Genomic DNA, 17293 nt, shown 5'->3' on the forward strand with positions numbered 1-17293 from the left:
TTTGTCATGCTCACTGCTCGCAGTCTGAGGCCGATCAAACGGCTCAGAGCTCCGTCTGCAGCTTCCGTTACAAGACGATCCCTCACTTCTTCCACCAAGCTCTCAGATCCACTTCGTGTTCTGTTCTGCGGCTCAGATGATTTCAGCAGATACTCACTTCGAGCTTTACATGAACTGAAGCAAGAAAGTCCAGAAACCATCGGCTCACTTGAAGTTGTTTGCAGACCTGACAAACGGACCGGACGAGGTCTGAAGCAGGTTCATGAAGGTACAACGCGATGCACGCATTGACAGGAGTACAGAGCTAACCCGCTTCAGTCCCCATCAAATCCGTTGCACAGTCTCTCGGGCTTCAACTTCATCAGATCGACACATTCAAAGGCTGGACTCCGCCATCGCCATTCGACCTGATCGTGGCGGTATCCTTTGGTTTACTCGTACCTCCTCGGATCTTGAACGCCGCCAAGTATGGTGGTCTTAATGTCCATCCTTCGCTGTTGCCCGACCTTCGTGGACCCGCTCCTATCCAGCACGCCCTGTTACAAGGTCGATCTCACACCGGCGTCACACTGCAAACAATGCATCCGAGCAAGTTCGATCATGGCAAAATATTGTCCCAAACAACATTGCCCGGAATCGAGATTCCTGAGGAAGCCAGTGTACAGCAGTTGATCGACGTTCTCGGACCTCTTGGTGCGAAAATGCTTAAAGAAGGTATTCAGCAAGGGCTTTTCAAACATCCGGAGGTCGCCGACAGCGCAAATGGAGTCGATGAAGCTAATCTCGTTCACGCCCCAAAAATCACCAACGAAGATGCTCATGTGAACTGGGAATCTTGGCCAGCGGGCAAGGTTTCTCGCTATGGACGCATGTTGGATCTCTGGGACACCACGACGTATCGTGCATGCACTGGCAAAGATTCTTTGCGAGTCAAGTTCAAGGGACCGTGGCGCGTTCTCGACTCGAGTAAGATCTCAAGTGACGACCTGGCATATTCAAGACCTGGATCTCCCTTCGTGTGCCGTGTTGAAGGCGAGAAGGGGCTTCAGTTCGCCATTGAGACCGTGAACGGGTACCTGATGAGTCCACAGAGCGCCAGCATTGAATCGAAAGAGCCTGGAAAGGGCCTGCAGGTTCTGATTCAGGGCTTGCAACATGCGAGGAAGAACTCGTGGCTGTGAGTGGACATCCATTCTGGACTGCTCTCTGATCTTCGAGATGTTCTCATAAGCAAACATGTGCTGCCGGCCAGTACATAACGATGCAGAGCTCATGGCATATGCTGTGTTTCACGGAAGCTCTACGAAGTCCGCAAACAGAAGCGAGCTCAAGCCAGCATGAATGTCTCGTCTGCAGAAGTGCTGTTGCGCGAGGCAGAGAAGACAGATTCAAGGTTCACCGACAACTCCATGGCCGTTTACCAAGTAAGCACGCTCGCGCAAACGCTCTCGATCGCTGCCTGGATTCATGCGTCAGCTCACATTGATTTAGATCAGAGTCAGACCACAAGAAGAAAGAAGCATGTACAATGACTATGCCACAAAGGTCCGCACGTATCTCAACAGCTTGCATTCGAGCTATCCAATTTACGTGGTCCACTCCGGGAGATGGCTAGTTGGCGCACCGAATGGCGGACCTCTGCCCGATTCGAAGAGGATATGGCACGCGGGAACAGTGATTTCCAGATGGAGGGGAGGCATTCGGGCCACCGCATCGACAGACGCCTCCGAGGATGACGAAAAGGCAATGGTAGATGCTGATGAGAAGGAGTAGGTCGTCTCACGAAGCTGGTGCGATCACCCGAGACACCGCAGCATGTGCTCGTTCGAGTTGAGAACAGCAATGTACGCAGAATGCAGGGGCAACTCTGAGCTAGCAGAGCCAGCAACTACACAAAAGGTGAGCCAATACCACACTCTCGCAGAAACAACGTCTTTCACTCTTCACTCTTGCATATATTGTGTTCATCCCACCCACTGTATTCGCATCTAATCAGCCCTTGAGACACGAATCATGGAAGTGAAAATAAGTGAGGCTCGTCGACCCAACGGCCAAGGCTGCGAGCTACACAAAGAACAAACCATTTCGACGCTCTACTGGTATTCCGACACAGAGAAAGTTCACTTGCATTCCATCCTCCCTTGCCGTATATCGCAGTATGCGATGAAAGTTCGTCACTCGCCTTCACCAACCATCACGCGCGTTCACGCCTTCACGGGTTATCCAGGGTGACTCGATGCTGGCCATTCATGACCCGTGATAATAGTGAAGGTGAATAACACTCGTTCACTGGAACTTCACGCGGCCTGCATCTCTGATACAAGAAGAGTTTGATTCTTTGGACACGACTTGACTTCCTTCTCTTCACCAAGACCAAGAAACCCACCTCGCAGCACTTCACCATCCTCACGATTCGCAATACCATCAACCTCCGTGCTTTCAAGGTTCAAGCCACGCTGGCTGGACACAACACAACACTCACTCGGATTCACAACCACAAACTAGCTTCTCCTGAGGCCCATTTACCGATAACAGAGTCGGCCACTCCACAGCTATGGCTGGTCACAATCCAGTCTCGCTACTCAACATAGCAGGGGAACCAGATGCTTCGCGTAGAGAGCTACTCTACCGGGTCTTCGACACCATCAAGCCATATTTCAAAGGCTATGAGGAACCCAAACACAGCGTTGAGCAACTGGCTGTTATTGCAGTCCTCTTCAAGCCCGGCAAATCGTGGAAAGAAGCCTTCTATTGGACTCTAGAGACATTCCCCTACTGGAACGACGAATCTGTTGATTTCATCGCGTACGGTAGTGATGGTGGGGACCTCCACAACATCGAGAAGTTTCGTCTAGACTTCCAGCGGGCTTTCAAATCTCTGGAAGTCCCCATCACGAGGATTGGCGGCCGTCCCGTTCATGAATCAGACTGTTTCGACACGGACGGATGGGCAGTCGAGACAACCGCAGCTCGAGCCTTTCTAGGCCTTTGCAACATTCCGCCAATACCAGCAACGAGGTTTCCAAGCCTCTCACAAGCCGCCAGAAATGCCAAACAATTCCGCTTCCTCGACCTACCAGCCGAACTGCGCGAGAAGATTTATGCGTACACTCTCGACCTCCCAAGCAGTGGCGTAGCACTGGAAACGCGTCCTCAGCGCACGGACTCAGCTCGTGGCCCACGTCTCATAGCTCGCACGAGAGACCTCAACTCAACCATCGAGGCTGCTGACTGGTTTCCAGAAGAGTTCGACCCTACTCTTTCCATGCAAGTACGGATCTCCTCCGCCAAAGCCTTCATCGAAGGCCCTCACCTCGCCGAACACCTCGCTCTTTCACTCATCAATCGACAGATCAGCGAAGAGTCCCTCGCATACTTCTACAAGAACACCCATTTCGTCTTTCGCACCTTTGAAGACCTGCAGACCTTCCTCGACAAGACTCCTCGGGATAGACGAGACATGATTCGCCACGTATCCTTCATCTTGCACCCACGAGAGCATCGGACTCACACGAAGCAGTGCGCTAGAGTCTTACCTACCATGAGAATTTTGACGGGCATGAAGGGGTTGAGAGAATTAGACATTTGGATGTGGAAAGACGCCTTTGATGAGGTCTGGAGTAAAGGTGGCCGAGGAAAGAAGTGGAAGGACCTGGCAACGTTCCCAGGTGTGGTGGCGCTAAGAGCGATGAGAGGCCTCCAGAAGGTCACCGTGCATGGGAATTGCAATGAGGTGAAAGCCATCTTGGAGAAGGAGATGATACTTGAGAAGGAGGCCAAGAAGAAGAGGGCGAGCAAGAAGCGGGCGGCAGATGAGGAGGGAGAGGACGAGGAGGGAACGCGAGCGACCAAGAAGGCGGCATAGAGAGTCGTAAAGTACTCGGCAGAGACGTGCGAAATTCATGGATCAAGTCTGAACTCGAAGAAGGAACGCAGCTAGCGCTGGACGCTGGGTATGCTGCAACATAGCACGAGAATTCAATTCAGCTTGGCTAACGAGTGTTGTCTCTCATCAAGTGCAAGTTGCGGACAGTGCGATGAGCATGCAAAGTCGCTAGCCGTGTAGATACAGCTATAGTCTCCGGCACAAAGGGGACTATTGCTCGTCGTGATCATTGTTGTCTTCGGCGTAGATTGGCATCTCCACTAACTCGTTCCTCTGGGACTTGCGAAGCTGAGTGAGAGACAGCTTTTGCAGGCCGGAATTTGCTAGGATTACGTGAACTGTAGCTCCTTCGCTATGCAGTTGCATGTTTCTGTTCTCTGGGGTATGTCTTCTGCCAGCTTTATAGTGCTTCTTGTGACTTCTCTATGCTTCATCTCAGCACATCCTGTCAGCTTCCCGCCTCCACCTTCTTCTTCCCATTTCCATTCGCACTCCCTGCTACTCCACTTCCACTCCCTGACGTTGCCTTCGCGTTGAACAGCCCCGTCAAGGCCGCGATCCCACCTAGAACACCTCCCACGACGAAGAAATTCACCAACATGCTACCACCGCCCACATCATCAAAACTTGCTCCTTGTTTCCTCCTCAGTCTCGCTCTTACCCGATTCCTCTCCACTCTTTCCCTCTGAATCTGCTCATGAGTCTTGAAATGCCCTCGCGCATCGAAATGCGGCACATCATCGTCCAGCCCCTGCGCAAAACCTCCCGGTCCCATACCTCCACCCTGCGGATTCGAAGCAGCGCGCCCTTGCGCTTCGTGGGTATGTGACGCTCGCTCGGAAGCTTCCTGTCTTTTTGCGCCAAAATCACCCCAAGCACCATTCCGATAGAATGATGGAGGCGGACCTTTGAATTGTGTACGCCGGCGACTGAGACCACTAGGACTGCGGCCGCCGGGTCCAGAAGCGGCCATATGGGAGGAGTGAGAGCCGGAGGCATATGATGGACCGCCTCCAGCACCAGAAGAGGCATCACTGCGGAAGAAGTCACGATCGTAGCGCTGTTTCTTTTCAGCAGAGCCGAGTGTTGCATAAGCTTCGGAGATTTTGACGAAGCGTTGTGAGGCAGATGGGTCGTTCGGGTGGAGATCAGGATGGTTGGCTTTGGAGAGGGTGTAGAAGGACCTGTTGTCCGATTCACAGTCAGTGGGTTGTACATAGAGGCCTGAGACTTGGATTCCGCACTTCTTGATCTCCTTAGCAGTAGCATTGGTCGGTACATTCAGCGTCTCGTAGTGGTTGGCCATTTCAGCCTTTAGAGATGTTGAGGGATGGAAATGTCGTCGCGAGCACGGCGGAAGACATTGTGAGGGAGGATGAGTCCGTCGGACAAGGCATGATCGCGCAATCATGCCCGGACGCCGACATTGACGAGAAGACGCGTAGCGAGTGTGAGAAGTGAGTGAAGATGGAGAATGAGCGATGGTATGTTTGCTAGCAAATGATGTAATCGATTGTACCGCGAATTTTGGCCGCTTAACATCAATCGGTCGCCGTATCTTCCCCAACCGCTGCCCTCTCTACTCACTACTCTCTACCTTTCTCTCCGTTCTCATCCCTTGCTTGCCCAAACTCGTCTCTGCAAGCTGCCATCAACGAAAGCTCGCTTGCTCCGGCTCAAGATGCAGACCGAATACTTGCAAAGCTGGAGCGCTTGCCGATATTGCCAGGCGCTCTCGTTCCAAATCGTATGGCTCGAGCGCTGCCTATTGTTACGCGAGACCAGCTGAAGATGCTGTGTGACCACACTTTGAGTGCCTCCCTCAGTATAAGCATGTTGGCGGAAAGCTTCTCGTCTTCGTTCCTTCCCTTACTGGCCTTGGTCTTATTCTAACCCACACAGAAGTCATGCGCTTACTTCGTACTGATTCAGGTCTCCTGGAGGAAAAGAACGAATATGTCGAGGATTTTAAATACGCGATTCTCTCACATACATGGCTACGCCAATCGGAAGGAGAAGAGGTCCTCTTCGCTGATCTGACCGACATGACTAAAGCGCGACAAAAAGCTGGCTGGAAAAAGCTCGAATTTGCGATCGCCCAGGCCGCAAAGGAAGGACTGCAATATGTGTGGATTGACACTTGCTGCATCAACAAAGAAAGCTCTGCCGAGCTAGCGGAGGCTATCAACTCCATGTATCGATGGTATCAGAAATCCGAAATTTGTTATGTCTATCTTGACGACTATCAAGACTCTGCCTCGATGGGTGACTGCCGCTGGTTCAAGCGTGGCTGGACTTTGCAAGAAATGATCGCCTCTCCGAACCTCCTCTTCTTCGACGAATCTGGAGAGAGCATTGGACATCTAAGCGATCTCATTCAACAAGTCTCAGCAATCACTGGCGTGCATCAGGACCTTCTCAGTGGTCAACGCTCGCTTTCGACATTCAGCATTGCTCAAAAGATGTTCTGGGCTGCTAATCGTGAGACGGCGCGGATCGAAGATCGTGCGTATTCACTGCTCGGTATTTTTGATATCAGCCTCCCAGTCATCTATGGCGAAGGGAGCCGCGCCTTTCAGAGACTTCAAGAAGAACTCATACGAGTGTACAACGACCAGTCCATTTTCGCATGGGGCCTCGCAGACGCCGCTCGTCCACACAGTCCACACAGAAAGGACAGAAGTCTCCTTGCTCCGTCCCCTGATGCGTTTGCAGCTGCCGTCCACTCGAAATTGGCGGTTGTCAGAGGACAAGGTTATCAGAAACAGTGTGAGGTGCTTGGCAGGAACATACGTTTCAATCTGCCCCTCTTCGACATGCCCCGATGGGATGGAATTGGGAAAGATTACACGCACTACGCGGTCCTCAATTGTTATATCGAGGACAGCCCAAACCAGTGCGTTAGTATGGAATTGTTCAGTGCGGGCTATGGAGATCTCGTTCGCGAGTCTGCTGGCTACTGTGACATAGTGGATGCATCGCAGCGTTGCACCAGCTGGCCATTTACTGTCTTACGAAACTTTGACAATGCAGGGATGCACATCGAGGACTATGTCCAGCAAACGAAGGGCCCAATGCTTTTGATCCGAAGCTGCGCCAACGATCCAAGTATTGGAATCGATTCTGGAGAGGGTACTGTGGTACTGGATTCATCGCCACCGAGAATTATTCTGCGCGATGCCTGGGACGCGGGTCAAAAGCTGTTCAGATTTCCCGTCTGTACGAATCCGCTGTCGCCGGAACAACCTTCACAAGGCAGGCTCAGCCTACCATCCTATCTTGATGGCGCAGTGACCATAACTCTAGATGGTGTGGCCTGCGTCAAAGTCAACATTTGCGTGTTTCCCGAGTCTCTACCGGATGGCTCATTCGCTTTCACAAAACAATCACGATTTGACTTACGCTACGAAGCTCTACTGGGAAGCGCTGGCTTTTCCTTTCGAGTACCCATGTCTTCACGGAGGTTCTACTTCCTGCTGATGCGCCGCAAGTTCAAGATCCTCATAACTGGAGTAAATCGCCACAGACCTCTCCTTCAGAACGAAGACCGCTTCCAGCTCATCGAATTCTCATGCAGCAGTCGCAAGGGGACATCATCTTTGCTATCGTCGCTTTTGGCCGTGCCTCCGCTCATCATCTACTCGCTGCTCGTATGGCCGTTTTGGTGGTTCTTTCCATTTTTCCACGAATTCCGGGTCTGGTGGAGGCTATTCTTGGTGACCGGAATTGTTGCAACAACGGTGTCCATTACAGTGTTGATTCTAGATGACGATACTAAGGCAAACAAAGGAACGTATGGCGTGGTCATGGCCTTCATCGATGGAGTACTTGGCTTACTACTTTTCCTATCCTTATATCCGAGGATCAAACCCATGTTGGAGAAAATCTAGTTCCGGCAAAGACGTGTGCAGGGACATCTCTTGTTAGCCATATACAAACTATGGAGAACACAACGGCGTAGATTCACGCAGGACGGCATACAAGGCGCGTACAATGGTACGGAAAGCACAGGTGCTCAGTGGAAATCACAGACTGTCACCTGTGACAATGAGAAGCCGTATTACCGCATCCATGGCCAATACGAATCTGCAACATGATCAGTGCATGCCAAGAAGACGGATTGCGCCTACCGCCTGGCATTTGAAATTGTCACAATTGCAACAAGTAATCCTACCATAGGCTTCTACCTCAACTACTGCTTCACACTCAACCCAATTGAGCTGAAATACGCACACCTCTCCTGCTGGATCGCAGGCGGACACTCCATCTCCGTCGCATTCAAATTCCTCTCAAACCTCAATCTCTTTCCGTCCTGCCCATTGAGCGCAGTCCCAGTCCACTCCTCCCACTTCGGTGTCCCAGCAACTCTCTTGTTATTAGGATCCAACGTCCTGATGAAACTCGTCCAGTAGCCCTGGATCACCGCAGTCACACCCTCGTTCACGCCTCCAATGCGATAGCTGTCTGGTGCTCCGCCACGTGTGTTCTCCGGGCCAAAAATCGCGTGAACTTCGACTGTGTGCTTCACGCCTTCACCTGCGGCCTCCGCCACTGGATCAACGACGTTCCAGTGGTAGTTCCATGAAGGGACGTTGTATCTCTCCAATGAAGCTGACACCAAGATTCCAGGGCAGTTGTATCTTAGCTCACCATAGGCGTCCGCAGCTTGTCTCCAGTATCTCCCGCTGCCATTGAAGGAAGGAGTGTCTTCGACAGGGTACAATTCGTTGATTTTCCCAAGTTGCTTGATAGTGAGTTCGGGGAAGTTGTTTTGCAGGAATGTCGAAGTCTGGCCATACGATGTCGTGTTCTTGGGAGCGAAGCTCGTCCCTTCATTCGTATCATCTCCGTAGATTGCCGGGACCCGGACGAATTTTCCTTTGACATACGCGCGTGTGGTATAATCGGCGATGAAATCGAAATCCAAAGTAGGGCCATACATGTATAATGCTGCTTCCTGCGCTCCAGGGTAAGGTGTATTGTAATTGACCTTTTGCAATTCCTCTGCCGAGAGGCTTCGCAAGCAGCTCAGTGTATCGTTCCATTGAGCAGTGCAGTTGGTCCGGATAACCAGGTTGTCGTAGGCGAATTGGCTCTCTTCAATTGTTCGCACAGGAGGGAAACTTTGGCTCTCGGCCGCAGTGCCAACAAATAGTCCATCGTCTCTTCCACCATACGCTGTGACCTGCAGACTCACGCTTTGTGCTCCTGCACTCGCGCCTCCGATAACCACATGTTCGGGATTTCCGCCAAAGTGGGAAATGTATTTCTGTACCCACTGCAAAGCTTTCCGTTGATCTTTGAGGCCGTTGTTGATGCCAGCATCTCCTTCAACTATTTCCTTAGATGCAAGAAAGCCATAAGGTCCGACACGGTAGTTGAAGAGTACGACGACAGCATCGTACTCTGCTGCTTGGATAATTCCAGACCCATTGTATTTCGCATTCGATAGGCCGTTGAAACCTCCGCCAGAGATGAAGAAGAAGACGGGTAGTTTGCTGTCCTTGGTGGCGTTGCTCGGCGCGAAAACGTCGAGGAAGAGGCAGTCTTCGGAGTAGTTGCCATTGGGAAATGTGAAATCATTATCGTCAAGATCTCCTGTCGGTAGACATAGCTTTCCGTGTTCGGTCGCGGAGATGGTGCCATTGGAGGTCTGATCGATAGGATCTTGCGGCTCTGAGAAGCGGAGTGATCCAACGGGAGGAGCGGCATAGCGTACACCGAGCCATTGGGTTATACCATTAGAAAGCGCGGACCCAGCATATGTTGCGTAGTCGAGGGAGACAGTAGATGAGAGGGCTGAAGCCAGATGACTACTGCCGAGCGCAAGCAGACTCGCCAACGAAGTGGAAGACTTCATCTTGTCCTGCTTTCTGATTCCTCGCAAGCTATGCAAACAACAGCTCCAGTCCAAGGAATGGGCGACTCTTCCACCTCAAATCACAGCAGGACTCGTCAGTCAGCAAAAAGCAGAAGGAAAAGAAAGCAAAAGTCCGAAAGCAGTACAACCTACGCTTCCTTCATCATGCACTAGTGCTAGTGACAGCGGATCATACTCATCAATGAATGACACAACCAACGCACGCGAAACAAGCTCGCGCGGCCGTGTAGCCAAGGACGTCGTCGGCCGTAGTGGTAGCCCAAAGAAGTGCGGTCGTCCATGCTCATCTGGTCGCCTACGGCAGATCTGTGGGCGAAGACACCACGGTAGTCAATCGCGGGAAAAAGGTGGCATTGCTCCCCTCTTTCCGTGATTCACGACGCTCGATCCTTCCTCCTCATGTCGTCAGCAAACGGCTCATGTGCCGATATCATCTTCAGGCGGGGTATGGCGGACAGAAAACAATGCCGCGAGTATGTGAGAAGTAGACCCAAAGCAGGCTAAAAGGCGAAGGCGCAGAATGAGATGTTGTGGAGCCTCCACATATCCCGCAATCGCTTGGGAGCAAAGGCCGTGCTCTGCCGAAAATCCCTGCAAGCACGGCATAGCCACGTGCGGGTACGCAATGAATCGGAACACATGACCCGTTACATACTGGAAAGCGGAAGAAAGGCGATGAGCAAAAAGATTTGTACAAGTACAGTTTGCCACAGTACAGGTAGCCGGGTATCAAGCGAGCTAGCTAGCTGGCAACTGAGGCAATTGAGCAAAGCAAAACTTCCATCCTGGTGAAATGCTTCGAGTGCTCGGAATCTGCTCTATGGTCCCCCTCCCATCATTCATACAGCGTCTGGTGATACATTTAACCTTCAAAGGTGAGCGAGGTTCCGACCTTGTGGCCAGCCTCGTTGAGGGACTTGGTGTCGAGGGAAAGACCGAGGCCGAGAGTGGTGCCAGCGTTGAGCTTGGTGCTGTAGGCAAGAGCGGCGATACCACGGTCGTTGATCTTGGCCTGTTGATCGATTAGTATGTGAGCGCCTTTGTTAATGGGACTGAATGCATACCTTGGCGAAAGAGAGAGGGTCAAGCTTGTACTTGGAAGCAAGCTCAAGACCGCTGGCCTTTTGTGCCTGCACATCGTAGCCAGCCTTGGCACCAACCTCGACGGCGGAGTTGACCTTCTGGTAGTAGCTTGCGGCGATGAGAGTCAGGTTCTGGGAGCCGACAATGCTGGCGACGTAGCTTGGGGTCTGGTAGCCGAGACCGAGAGAGTAGCGGGTGACAGCAGCCTTTTGCACATCGTAGCCAGCCTCACCACCGACGAGGAAACCGTCAGAGCCGGCGACAACGTCGACGATGGCATCGATGTTGCCCTTGGCGGTGCCGTAGTTGACGAATGTGCGGGCGTGGACGTTGGGGTTCTTGAAAGCGGCGTTGATCTTTTGCGCGGCAGAGCCCTCCTTGGATGGGTTCCAGAGGTTCTGAAGATCAACCTTGACGCCTGGAGCGACAACATCGGCGAGCTCAACCTTGCTGTCGAGAAGAGACGCGGTCGACCATGCCTGAGTGATGGTGACACCTTGACGTTTGTATGTCAGCCCAAATTCTCCTTCAGCTCCTCCTCCACTAGGCACCCCGTAGGCGAACAAATAAGCACTGGATTGCAGCTATGTAGGGAGTGGTGTCATGAATGTGACACCGCGCAAAAAGCCTCGCGGATACTGGGTCTCCTGCTTTCGTGGCTGCTTTTGCGATTTGACTTTCTTTTTGCTCGTTGCTGGAGGTGGTGGGACTGCTGTGGGTTCTGAAAACGAAAGAGATGTGTTGTGCGTACCCTGAGGCTTGAGAGTGTGCTTGCCCTCGATCTGTTGCAATCTCGTTAGCAGGTCATATGTTCTGCAGCGCTGGGGATACCTACGGAGCCAGCAGTGGCGCCGTCGAAGCCCTGCTTGCCCTTAATGGTAACGTTAGTACCACTTGGGGCCTTGAGCTTCACATCGAGAGTGGCTGCAACGCATCGTCAGTTAGACTGTTCTTCTCCGCCATTCGCAGCTCTTTCGGCACAAGACAAACCTTGGCTGGTGTGGTAGAAGTCCTTGTTGATGAGCTATGCCTCCTGTCAGCGCACTTGTTCCTCGCAGTCTTATCTGCTCGCGAGCAATTTACGGAGCTCGGGGAGAGTGCGTACGTCGTTGGCGGCCTTGCTGAGGTCACCGAAAGCTGGGATTGGCAGAAGCGGCGCGAGCGTTCGCTCGGCCTTGTTCTCTGCGGAGGAGAGGAAGCTGCTCATATTGTCGGCGGTAGAGGGTTCGGATGATGCAAAAAACGAGCTGGTCCAAGATCGGGTGGTTGAAGATTGTGTGCGGTTTGTCGATGGAAGATGCGACTGTTTGAAGGTGTCAGGAAGCTCAGTCAAAACACAAGATTCCCGAAGCGTGGCCGCAACCAATGGGGCAGCTGCACTTCCCACGCGCGATGAATTTCCGGAAGGACGCAACTCACTTTGATGTCGCCCAGTGTTTCGTCCTCGTGGTACAGAAAGGTGCTCATCGCCATGGCGGACGGTGCTTGCGGGCGCGCATTTGTTGTCACTTGGAAGGTGCTGTAGTTTGCAAAGTTGGCAGCAAACGGTGCACATATCAAAGACGCAACGTGAGCACTCTGCACGGCTTGTGCCGGCCTGCAACATCCAAGGCCGCACAAAGAAGAGAACCAGCATGCGGGGCGTGGGATGCTTCGTGGCACCTCACTTGCTACTTGTGAACGCCGATTGCTGTGGCAGGAGTAATGTAGGCTGCCGGCGCAAGCATGCAAACGAGGAGAGGATATGCTGCAATCATTGAATGTTGGAATATGTATAGTGGTTGCCTCTGTTATTAGCCTACAGTAATGTTCAAGACGAGAGTCATCGTAATGACTGGTGTCAAGTCTCAATCTCTGTCTCCCTCTCCTCCTCTGCACACACGAAAGTCTGAAATATGGTATAGTCCCTCTTCCTCGCCCATGCTTTGCCTGTCGGCAAGCATTTCCGCCCTGATAACTCAAAAGGGAAATTCTCAAAGAACGCCTTCGCCATGATGCCAGTGTGCCAAAGCACAAAGTGGCAGTCAAATTTATCTGTGGCTCCCCTGTCGGGAGCCGGTCATGAACAGCGCCGTCTCCCCATGCCGCTGCTTCTGCATGCAAGAAGCCGAACATGGGAGCTGGGCCATCGTCTTCCACTCGTTTCAGAAAACAAACGCAAACTCTGCTTTTGGAAGATGGACATGGAAACGTCAAAATGCGCGCTAAAAGTTCTGCGCGATGCCAGAATTGCCTTGCTGGTAATTGCCTGGTTGCTGTATCCGTGTGTTCCGACGTGCACTAACGTCTTGAACGATCGGCATACCGTCAGGATTGCTGGCACCTCCATATGTGCCGTCGCCATACGGGCCGTGCTGGCTGTAGCCGTACCCGGCAGATGGGTTATATGCATCGTAATTCTGAGGCGGTGGATCGCTGACATCGGAGTGGCCACCTGCAGAGTACGTCGAGGATGCGTTTGACGGCCCACGCTTCATGCCGGACGGGTTTGCTCCAGCCACTGGTGCTTGTCCAAGCGCTCCGACCTGATCGCTGTTCATAGTCTCGCGTCGCTGGTGCAGCATAGCGTCGCCGCTGTTTCGGTCACTTCCATCGGCGGCTCCTGCAGCCATGTACGCATTGCCGTTGCTACCAGCATCCGACAGTTGACCTTGCGTATGGCCGCTGGTCAATGTGGTCGACATTTTCCTGGACGCGCCCACCGCAGCTCCCCATCCTCGGTAACCGCTGGTGTCCTCTGCCATCTCCGTGCCGTTCTCGGATGCAACAGCGGGCAGCGTGGGGTCATTGTTCGGATTAAAGCCATAGTCCTCAACCTCCTTGCGACGCGCTTCCTCTGCGGCCTTCTTCGCCTTCCGTCTCCGCCAAAGGAAAATGCCGGCCAAGACCAGGAGAGCGACTACAACCACGGGTACAACGACAGCAATGGCGGTAATTCCTCCAGTGCTCAAGCCGCCTCCGCCGCCACTGCTGCCGGACGAAGAGCCGCCAGTGTTCAGCGCCGGATCAGAGGATGTCGCGGAAGAGGTGATTTCAGTCGTAACAGGAACACTGGAAGCAGAATTGGTGCGCGTTACGACGATCGTTGTCGCTGGTGGGGCGGTCTCGCCAGGCGCAGTTGGAGTCGCGGTGACTACAGAAGTTACGACTTGAGTGGTCGGAGGTACGGAGGATTCGGATATGGTCGAGGTCGATACCGGTGGCGCAGAACTGGTTGTCGGCGGCGGCGGCTCCGATGAAGTGGTAGGCTCGACAGTGGAGGACGGAAGCTCGGAAGTAGTTGGAGGAACAATGGATGAAGTTTCGACAGAAGTCGTCGGCGCTTCGGGCGCGGTGGTCGACATGGTTGTGGTGATGGGATCCGAAGTGACGGGCGCGCTGGACGTGTCCGCGATCGAGGTCGTCGCTGCGGCACCTTTATATCGCGCCAAGAATCAGAGTAAAGTCGACAAAGAAGAAGAATAGAAGAAGGGTGAGCAGGTCAGCAACGACTCGACGTACTGGATGTGGTGTTCGACATGGCCGGCAGAAGCGAGCGAGCGAGAGTCGAGGAGTCCCTAGTCTGCGCAGTGCTCTGGCCGTGCTTGATTGGCTCGTGTGGCGCAAACGAGCGGCAAACTCAGCTGCTGCTGGAATGTCACGCTGGCATCTACCTGGATCGGGGTCGGGGCCCGCCGACTTCTGGGCGCAGGCGGTATAGCAATGGGAAAACACGACAGAGAGAAATGGTGAGACTGGTGGTGCAGTGTGGTGTGAATGGGAGAAGCGCAGAGCAGGTTTGGTCGTCAGCAGTGGTGACGCCAGTTGCTGCGTTCGCTGGCCCACTCTCGACGGCTCTTGCTGGCTGTTCGACTCGAAACGCTCATCCTTTTGGGCCCGCCAAGCGGGTGTACGAGGGCGCGCTCGTGAAAACATTTGTGCTCGCTTTTCGTCGCGCTGCGCCTGCTGAAACCGCTGCAAAACACTCGTCGTTGCCCTCGCCGTCGCTCACGACGACCCATCTGCACACCCACCACACTTCCACGCCATCGCGATGCCACGAGAGGCGTGCGCCTTCTCCTGTGCCCGTCGTCCAAGCCTTCTCGAACGTTGAGCTCCCGCCCACCGCGCTCGCCGAAAGCGCCCAGATCGCCGTGTTCCAATTTCGCTATCATCTCCTCCCGGAGCTAGTGGCATTTGCCAAACCCCATTCGGCAGTTCATCTTTCCGTTGCAACGATTTCACCGTCGATAGTGCGCGCGCCCGTCAACACCGTCGTTGCCATGTGCGGACATGATGCGGTGCGCTGCCAGGATCCCGATGTCTGGATCTCATGGGATCCTGAACTCATACAACCTGCTCCTCCACTTCATCGCCGACGTTGCATGAACGTCTTCACGAATTGCACCCAGCTGCCATCAACGCCTCTCCACCTGCCAAAGTATCGCGGAAGCTCGACTGGTCTGCAGCCCGCTTACAGCTGTAGCGTTGCCTGCCCACCAATCACGACATGAAACAAATACGAACGGCAAGCTGACGACCATGAGGCTCCGCTCCTATTCCTATCCGGCCGAGGCCTGGTTGACTCGGTGCACGACGGGATCCCGATGCAACATGCGACTTCGATACGATGCAGGCTATCGGGTGCAAACACCTTCCACGTGTCAATGTTCCTAAATCGAGTCGCCATTGTTCATGATGGAGTGCTTCAAAGTTTGAACAACGCTGCTTCCAAGCATCTTGGTCTCGGTCCCTTTTGACGGGAGCGATGTGGCTGATGTTCACCAACACCGCTGAAAGGAAACTTGAAGAAGCCCAAGACGAACAGCTCACCAGTGGCAAGAGCCAGCAATTGCCGTGGTCACGTATGAGCAACACTGTCATTGCGAATTGTGACCTCGCTGTTACACCTGCCGCGTTGCTCCAAGATTAAACCCCACCTCGACCGAGATGCACAGTAGATCTGTCAGTGTTAGACTTCATGCTGAACATGCGTGTGCGTACACCAGCATGGTTCGTAGGGAGGTGCTATGTTGCGCCTGCAGCCCGTTCGCTCAGTCATGAAGCAGCTTGTTTGTCATGGAACACATGCGCTACGAGCCCCTGGCATACGCAGCGCAGCCCATTGAAAGTCTAGCCCCTAAGCAGGCAGCACAAGAAGCTGACAGTATCGGTGATGTTGACGAGAAAGAGGGCATAGGATTCGTACTTCAAGAAACTGCCCAGTAGCTGATGCTTCAGGTAAAAGGGCTACTAGCGTCGACTACGCAAGAACAACTTCTCTTCTGACCTGCACGCCACTCCTCCGCAATCTGCCTATAAGTCAAGAACTCGACCTCATCACCAAAGCTCTGCAACCACTTCAAGAACCTCTCAACCATGCCAATCACATGCGCCATCCCACTCGTATCCGGATGAATAATAATGCTAAAAATCACCGTATCATCCCTCCCATCCGCAATCTCACTCCTCAACCATTCAAACCTATCCTTCCACATATTCTCCACCACTCTCACATCCACATATCCCGCCGAATTCTGCACATTCGGAAAGAATTGCAACGGAGTCATATCCTCCGCATACCAGTTCGCAGGAATCTCTACCAATTCACTTTTCGGCAAAGCCGTGAAATCCGGGCTCGGAACCATCCAGTCCACGGCATTCGCATCCGCGCGGAAGTCTATCGTCGGCAGCAGAGCGGGATCTCGAGGTAAGAAGTATGGAGTGCTATCAAAGTGCGACAGCGAAGAATCCCACAGAAAATCGTATTTCTGCAAAAGTGCAATCGTTCGTTCGGATAATTGATATAGTGGTGCACGATACCCGACCGGTTTCTTGCCAGTCAGTCCTTCGATCAATGAAACACATTTCTTCAACACGTCTTCTTCTTGCTCGGCGGTCAGTTGCGATGCGGATTCATGTGCGTAGCCATGGATGGCGATTTCGGCTCCGCTAGCTACGATCGCTTGTGTCTGCTGAGGAAAGGTCTCGATGGAGTGGCCTGGGATGCACCAGGTGACTTTGTCGGATAGACCGAGTTTGGAGAGGAGTTTGAGGAGACGTGGGACGCCTGTCGTAGCACTGAAGTAGCCTGATGAGTAGTCTGATGTGGTGTTCTTGGGATTCTGGCCTGTCCCGAGCCAGCCGGATACGGCGTCGAAGTCGATCGACCAGGCGATTTTGATCTTGGGTTTGACAGAAGAGGAGGACATTTTGGATACTAGTAGTGCTGAGTCTTAGGATGTCAGGATTCGAAGGATCGAATGTGGAGTGAAGCTCGGACAGAGGTGTAGCTGTATAGCTTTCCTGTCTCACTACGTAATGGTGCCTGGCCCAGAGCTTTTCTCTGCGAGACTGCACTAATGCTGCCAGGCACGGGAAAAGACAGGGCACTCTACTCGCCTATGTTCGCCGCTGCCCGATTGGGCATACGAGCAGACCAGCATTGTGACCAGTAGTCTTGA

The 17293-nt window shown here is 53.2% G+C and overlaps 9 protein-coding genes across 9 annotated transcripts; 4 read left to right on the plus strand and 5 right to left on the minus strand.

Annotated features, from left to right (window-relative positions):
- Positions 1 to 6: 6 nt before the first annotated feature.
- On the plus strand, positions 7 to 1181 carry RHO25_006451 (uncharacterized protein; the record flags this gene model as incomplete). The annotated part of the gene is made up of 2 exons (XM_023597276.2): positions 7 to 268; positions 319 to 1181. 2 exons carry the CDS (start codon positions 7 to 9, stop codon positions 1179 to 1181), a joined length of 1125 nt encoding a protein of 374 aa, XP_023451768.1.
- A 156-nt stretch (positions 1182 to 1337) lies between these two features.
- RHO25_006452 (uncharacterized protein) lies at positions 1338 to 1773 on the plus strand (the record flags this gene model as incomplete). The annotated part of the gene is made up of 2 exons (XM_023597277.2): positions 1338 to 1424; positions 1492 to 1773. The coding sequence occupies 2 exons, from the start codon at positions 1338 to 1340 to the stop codon at positions 1771 to 1773; spliced, it is 369 nt and encodes a 122-aa protein (XP_023451765.1).
- Positions 1774 to 2554: 781 nt separating this feature from the next.
- Positions 2555 to 3865, plus strand: RHO25_006453 (uncharacterized protein; the record flags this gene model as incomplete). Its single annotated transcript, XM_023597278.2, has 1 exon — positions 2555 to 3865. The coding sequence occupies one exon, from the start codon at positions 2555 to 2557 to the stop codon at positions 3863 to 3865; it is 1311 nt and encodes a 436-aa protein (XP_023451766.1).
- Positions 3866 to 4334: 469 nt separating this feature from the next.
- On the minus strand, positions 4335 to 5297 carry RHO25_006454 (uncharacterized protein; the record flags this gene model as incomplete). Its single annotated transcript, XM_023597279.2, has 2 exons — positions 4335 to 5070; positions 5131 to 5297. The coding sequence occupies 2 exons, from the start codon at positions 5295 to 5297 to the stop codon at positions 4335 to 4337; spliced, it is 903 nt and encodes a 300-aa protein (XP_023452502.1).
- A 496-nt stretch (positions 5298 to 5793) lies between these two features.
- Positions 5794 to 7776, plus strand: RHO25_006455 (uncharacterized protein; the record flags this gene model as incomplete). Its single annotated transcript, XM_023597280.2, has 1 exon — positions 5794 to 7776. One exon carries the CDS (start codon positions 5794 to 5796, stop codon positions 7774 to 7776), a length of 1983 nt encoding a protein of 660 aa, XP_023452091.1.
- Positions 7777 to 8078: 302 nt separating this feature from the next.
- RHO25_006456 (uncharacterized protein) lies at positions 8079 to 9746 on the minus strand (the record flags this gene model as incomplete). Its single annotated transcript, XM_023597281.1, has 1 exon — positions 8079 to 9746. The coding sequence occupies one exon, from the start codon at positions 9744 to 9746 to the stop codon at positions 8079 to 8081; it is 1668 nt and encodes a 555-aa protein (XP_023452504.1).
- An 883-nt stretch (positions 9747 to 10629) lies between these two features.
- On the minus strand, positions 10630 to 12057 carry RHO25_006457 (uncharacterized protein; the record flags this gene model as incomplete). Its single annotated transcript, XM_023597282.2, has 6 exons — positions 10630 to 10779; positions 10832 to 11346; positions 11602 to 11632; positions 11686 to 11774; positions 11841 to 11874; positions 11956 to 12057. 6 exons carry the CDS (start codon positions 12055 to 12057, stop codon positions 10630 to 10632), a joined length of 921 nt encoding a protein of 306 aa, XP_023452092.2.
- A 997-nt stretch (positions 12058 to 13054) lies between these two features.
- On the minus strand, positions 13055 to 14370 carry RHO25_006458 (uncharacterized protein; the record flags this gene model as incomplete). Its single annotated transcript, XM_023597283.2, has 2 exons — positions 13055 to 14265; positions 14352 to 14370. 2 exons carry the CDS (start codon positions 14368 to 14370, stop codon positions 13055 to 13057), a joined length of 1230 nt encoding a protein of 409 aa, XP_023452506.1.
- A 1696-nt stretch (positions 14371 to 16066) lies between these two features.
- Positions 16067 to 17041, minus strand: RHO25_006459 (uncharacterized protein; the record flags this gene model as incomplete). The annotated part of the gene is made up of 1 exon (XM_023597284.2): positions 16067 to 17041. The coding sequence occupies one exon, from the start codon at positions 17039 to 17041 to the stop codon at positions 16067 to 16069; it is 975 nt and encodes a 324-aa protein (XP_023452505.1).
- Positions 17042 to 17293: the final 252 nt, after the last annotated feature.

This window comes from Cercospora beticola, chromosome 4 (assembly GCF_033473495.1).
Source record: "Cercospora beticola chromosome 4, complete sequence".
Taxonomy (NCBI): Eukaryota; Fungi; Ascomycota; class Dothideomycetes; order Mycosphaerellales; family Mycosphaerellaceae; genus Cercospora; species Cercospora beticola.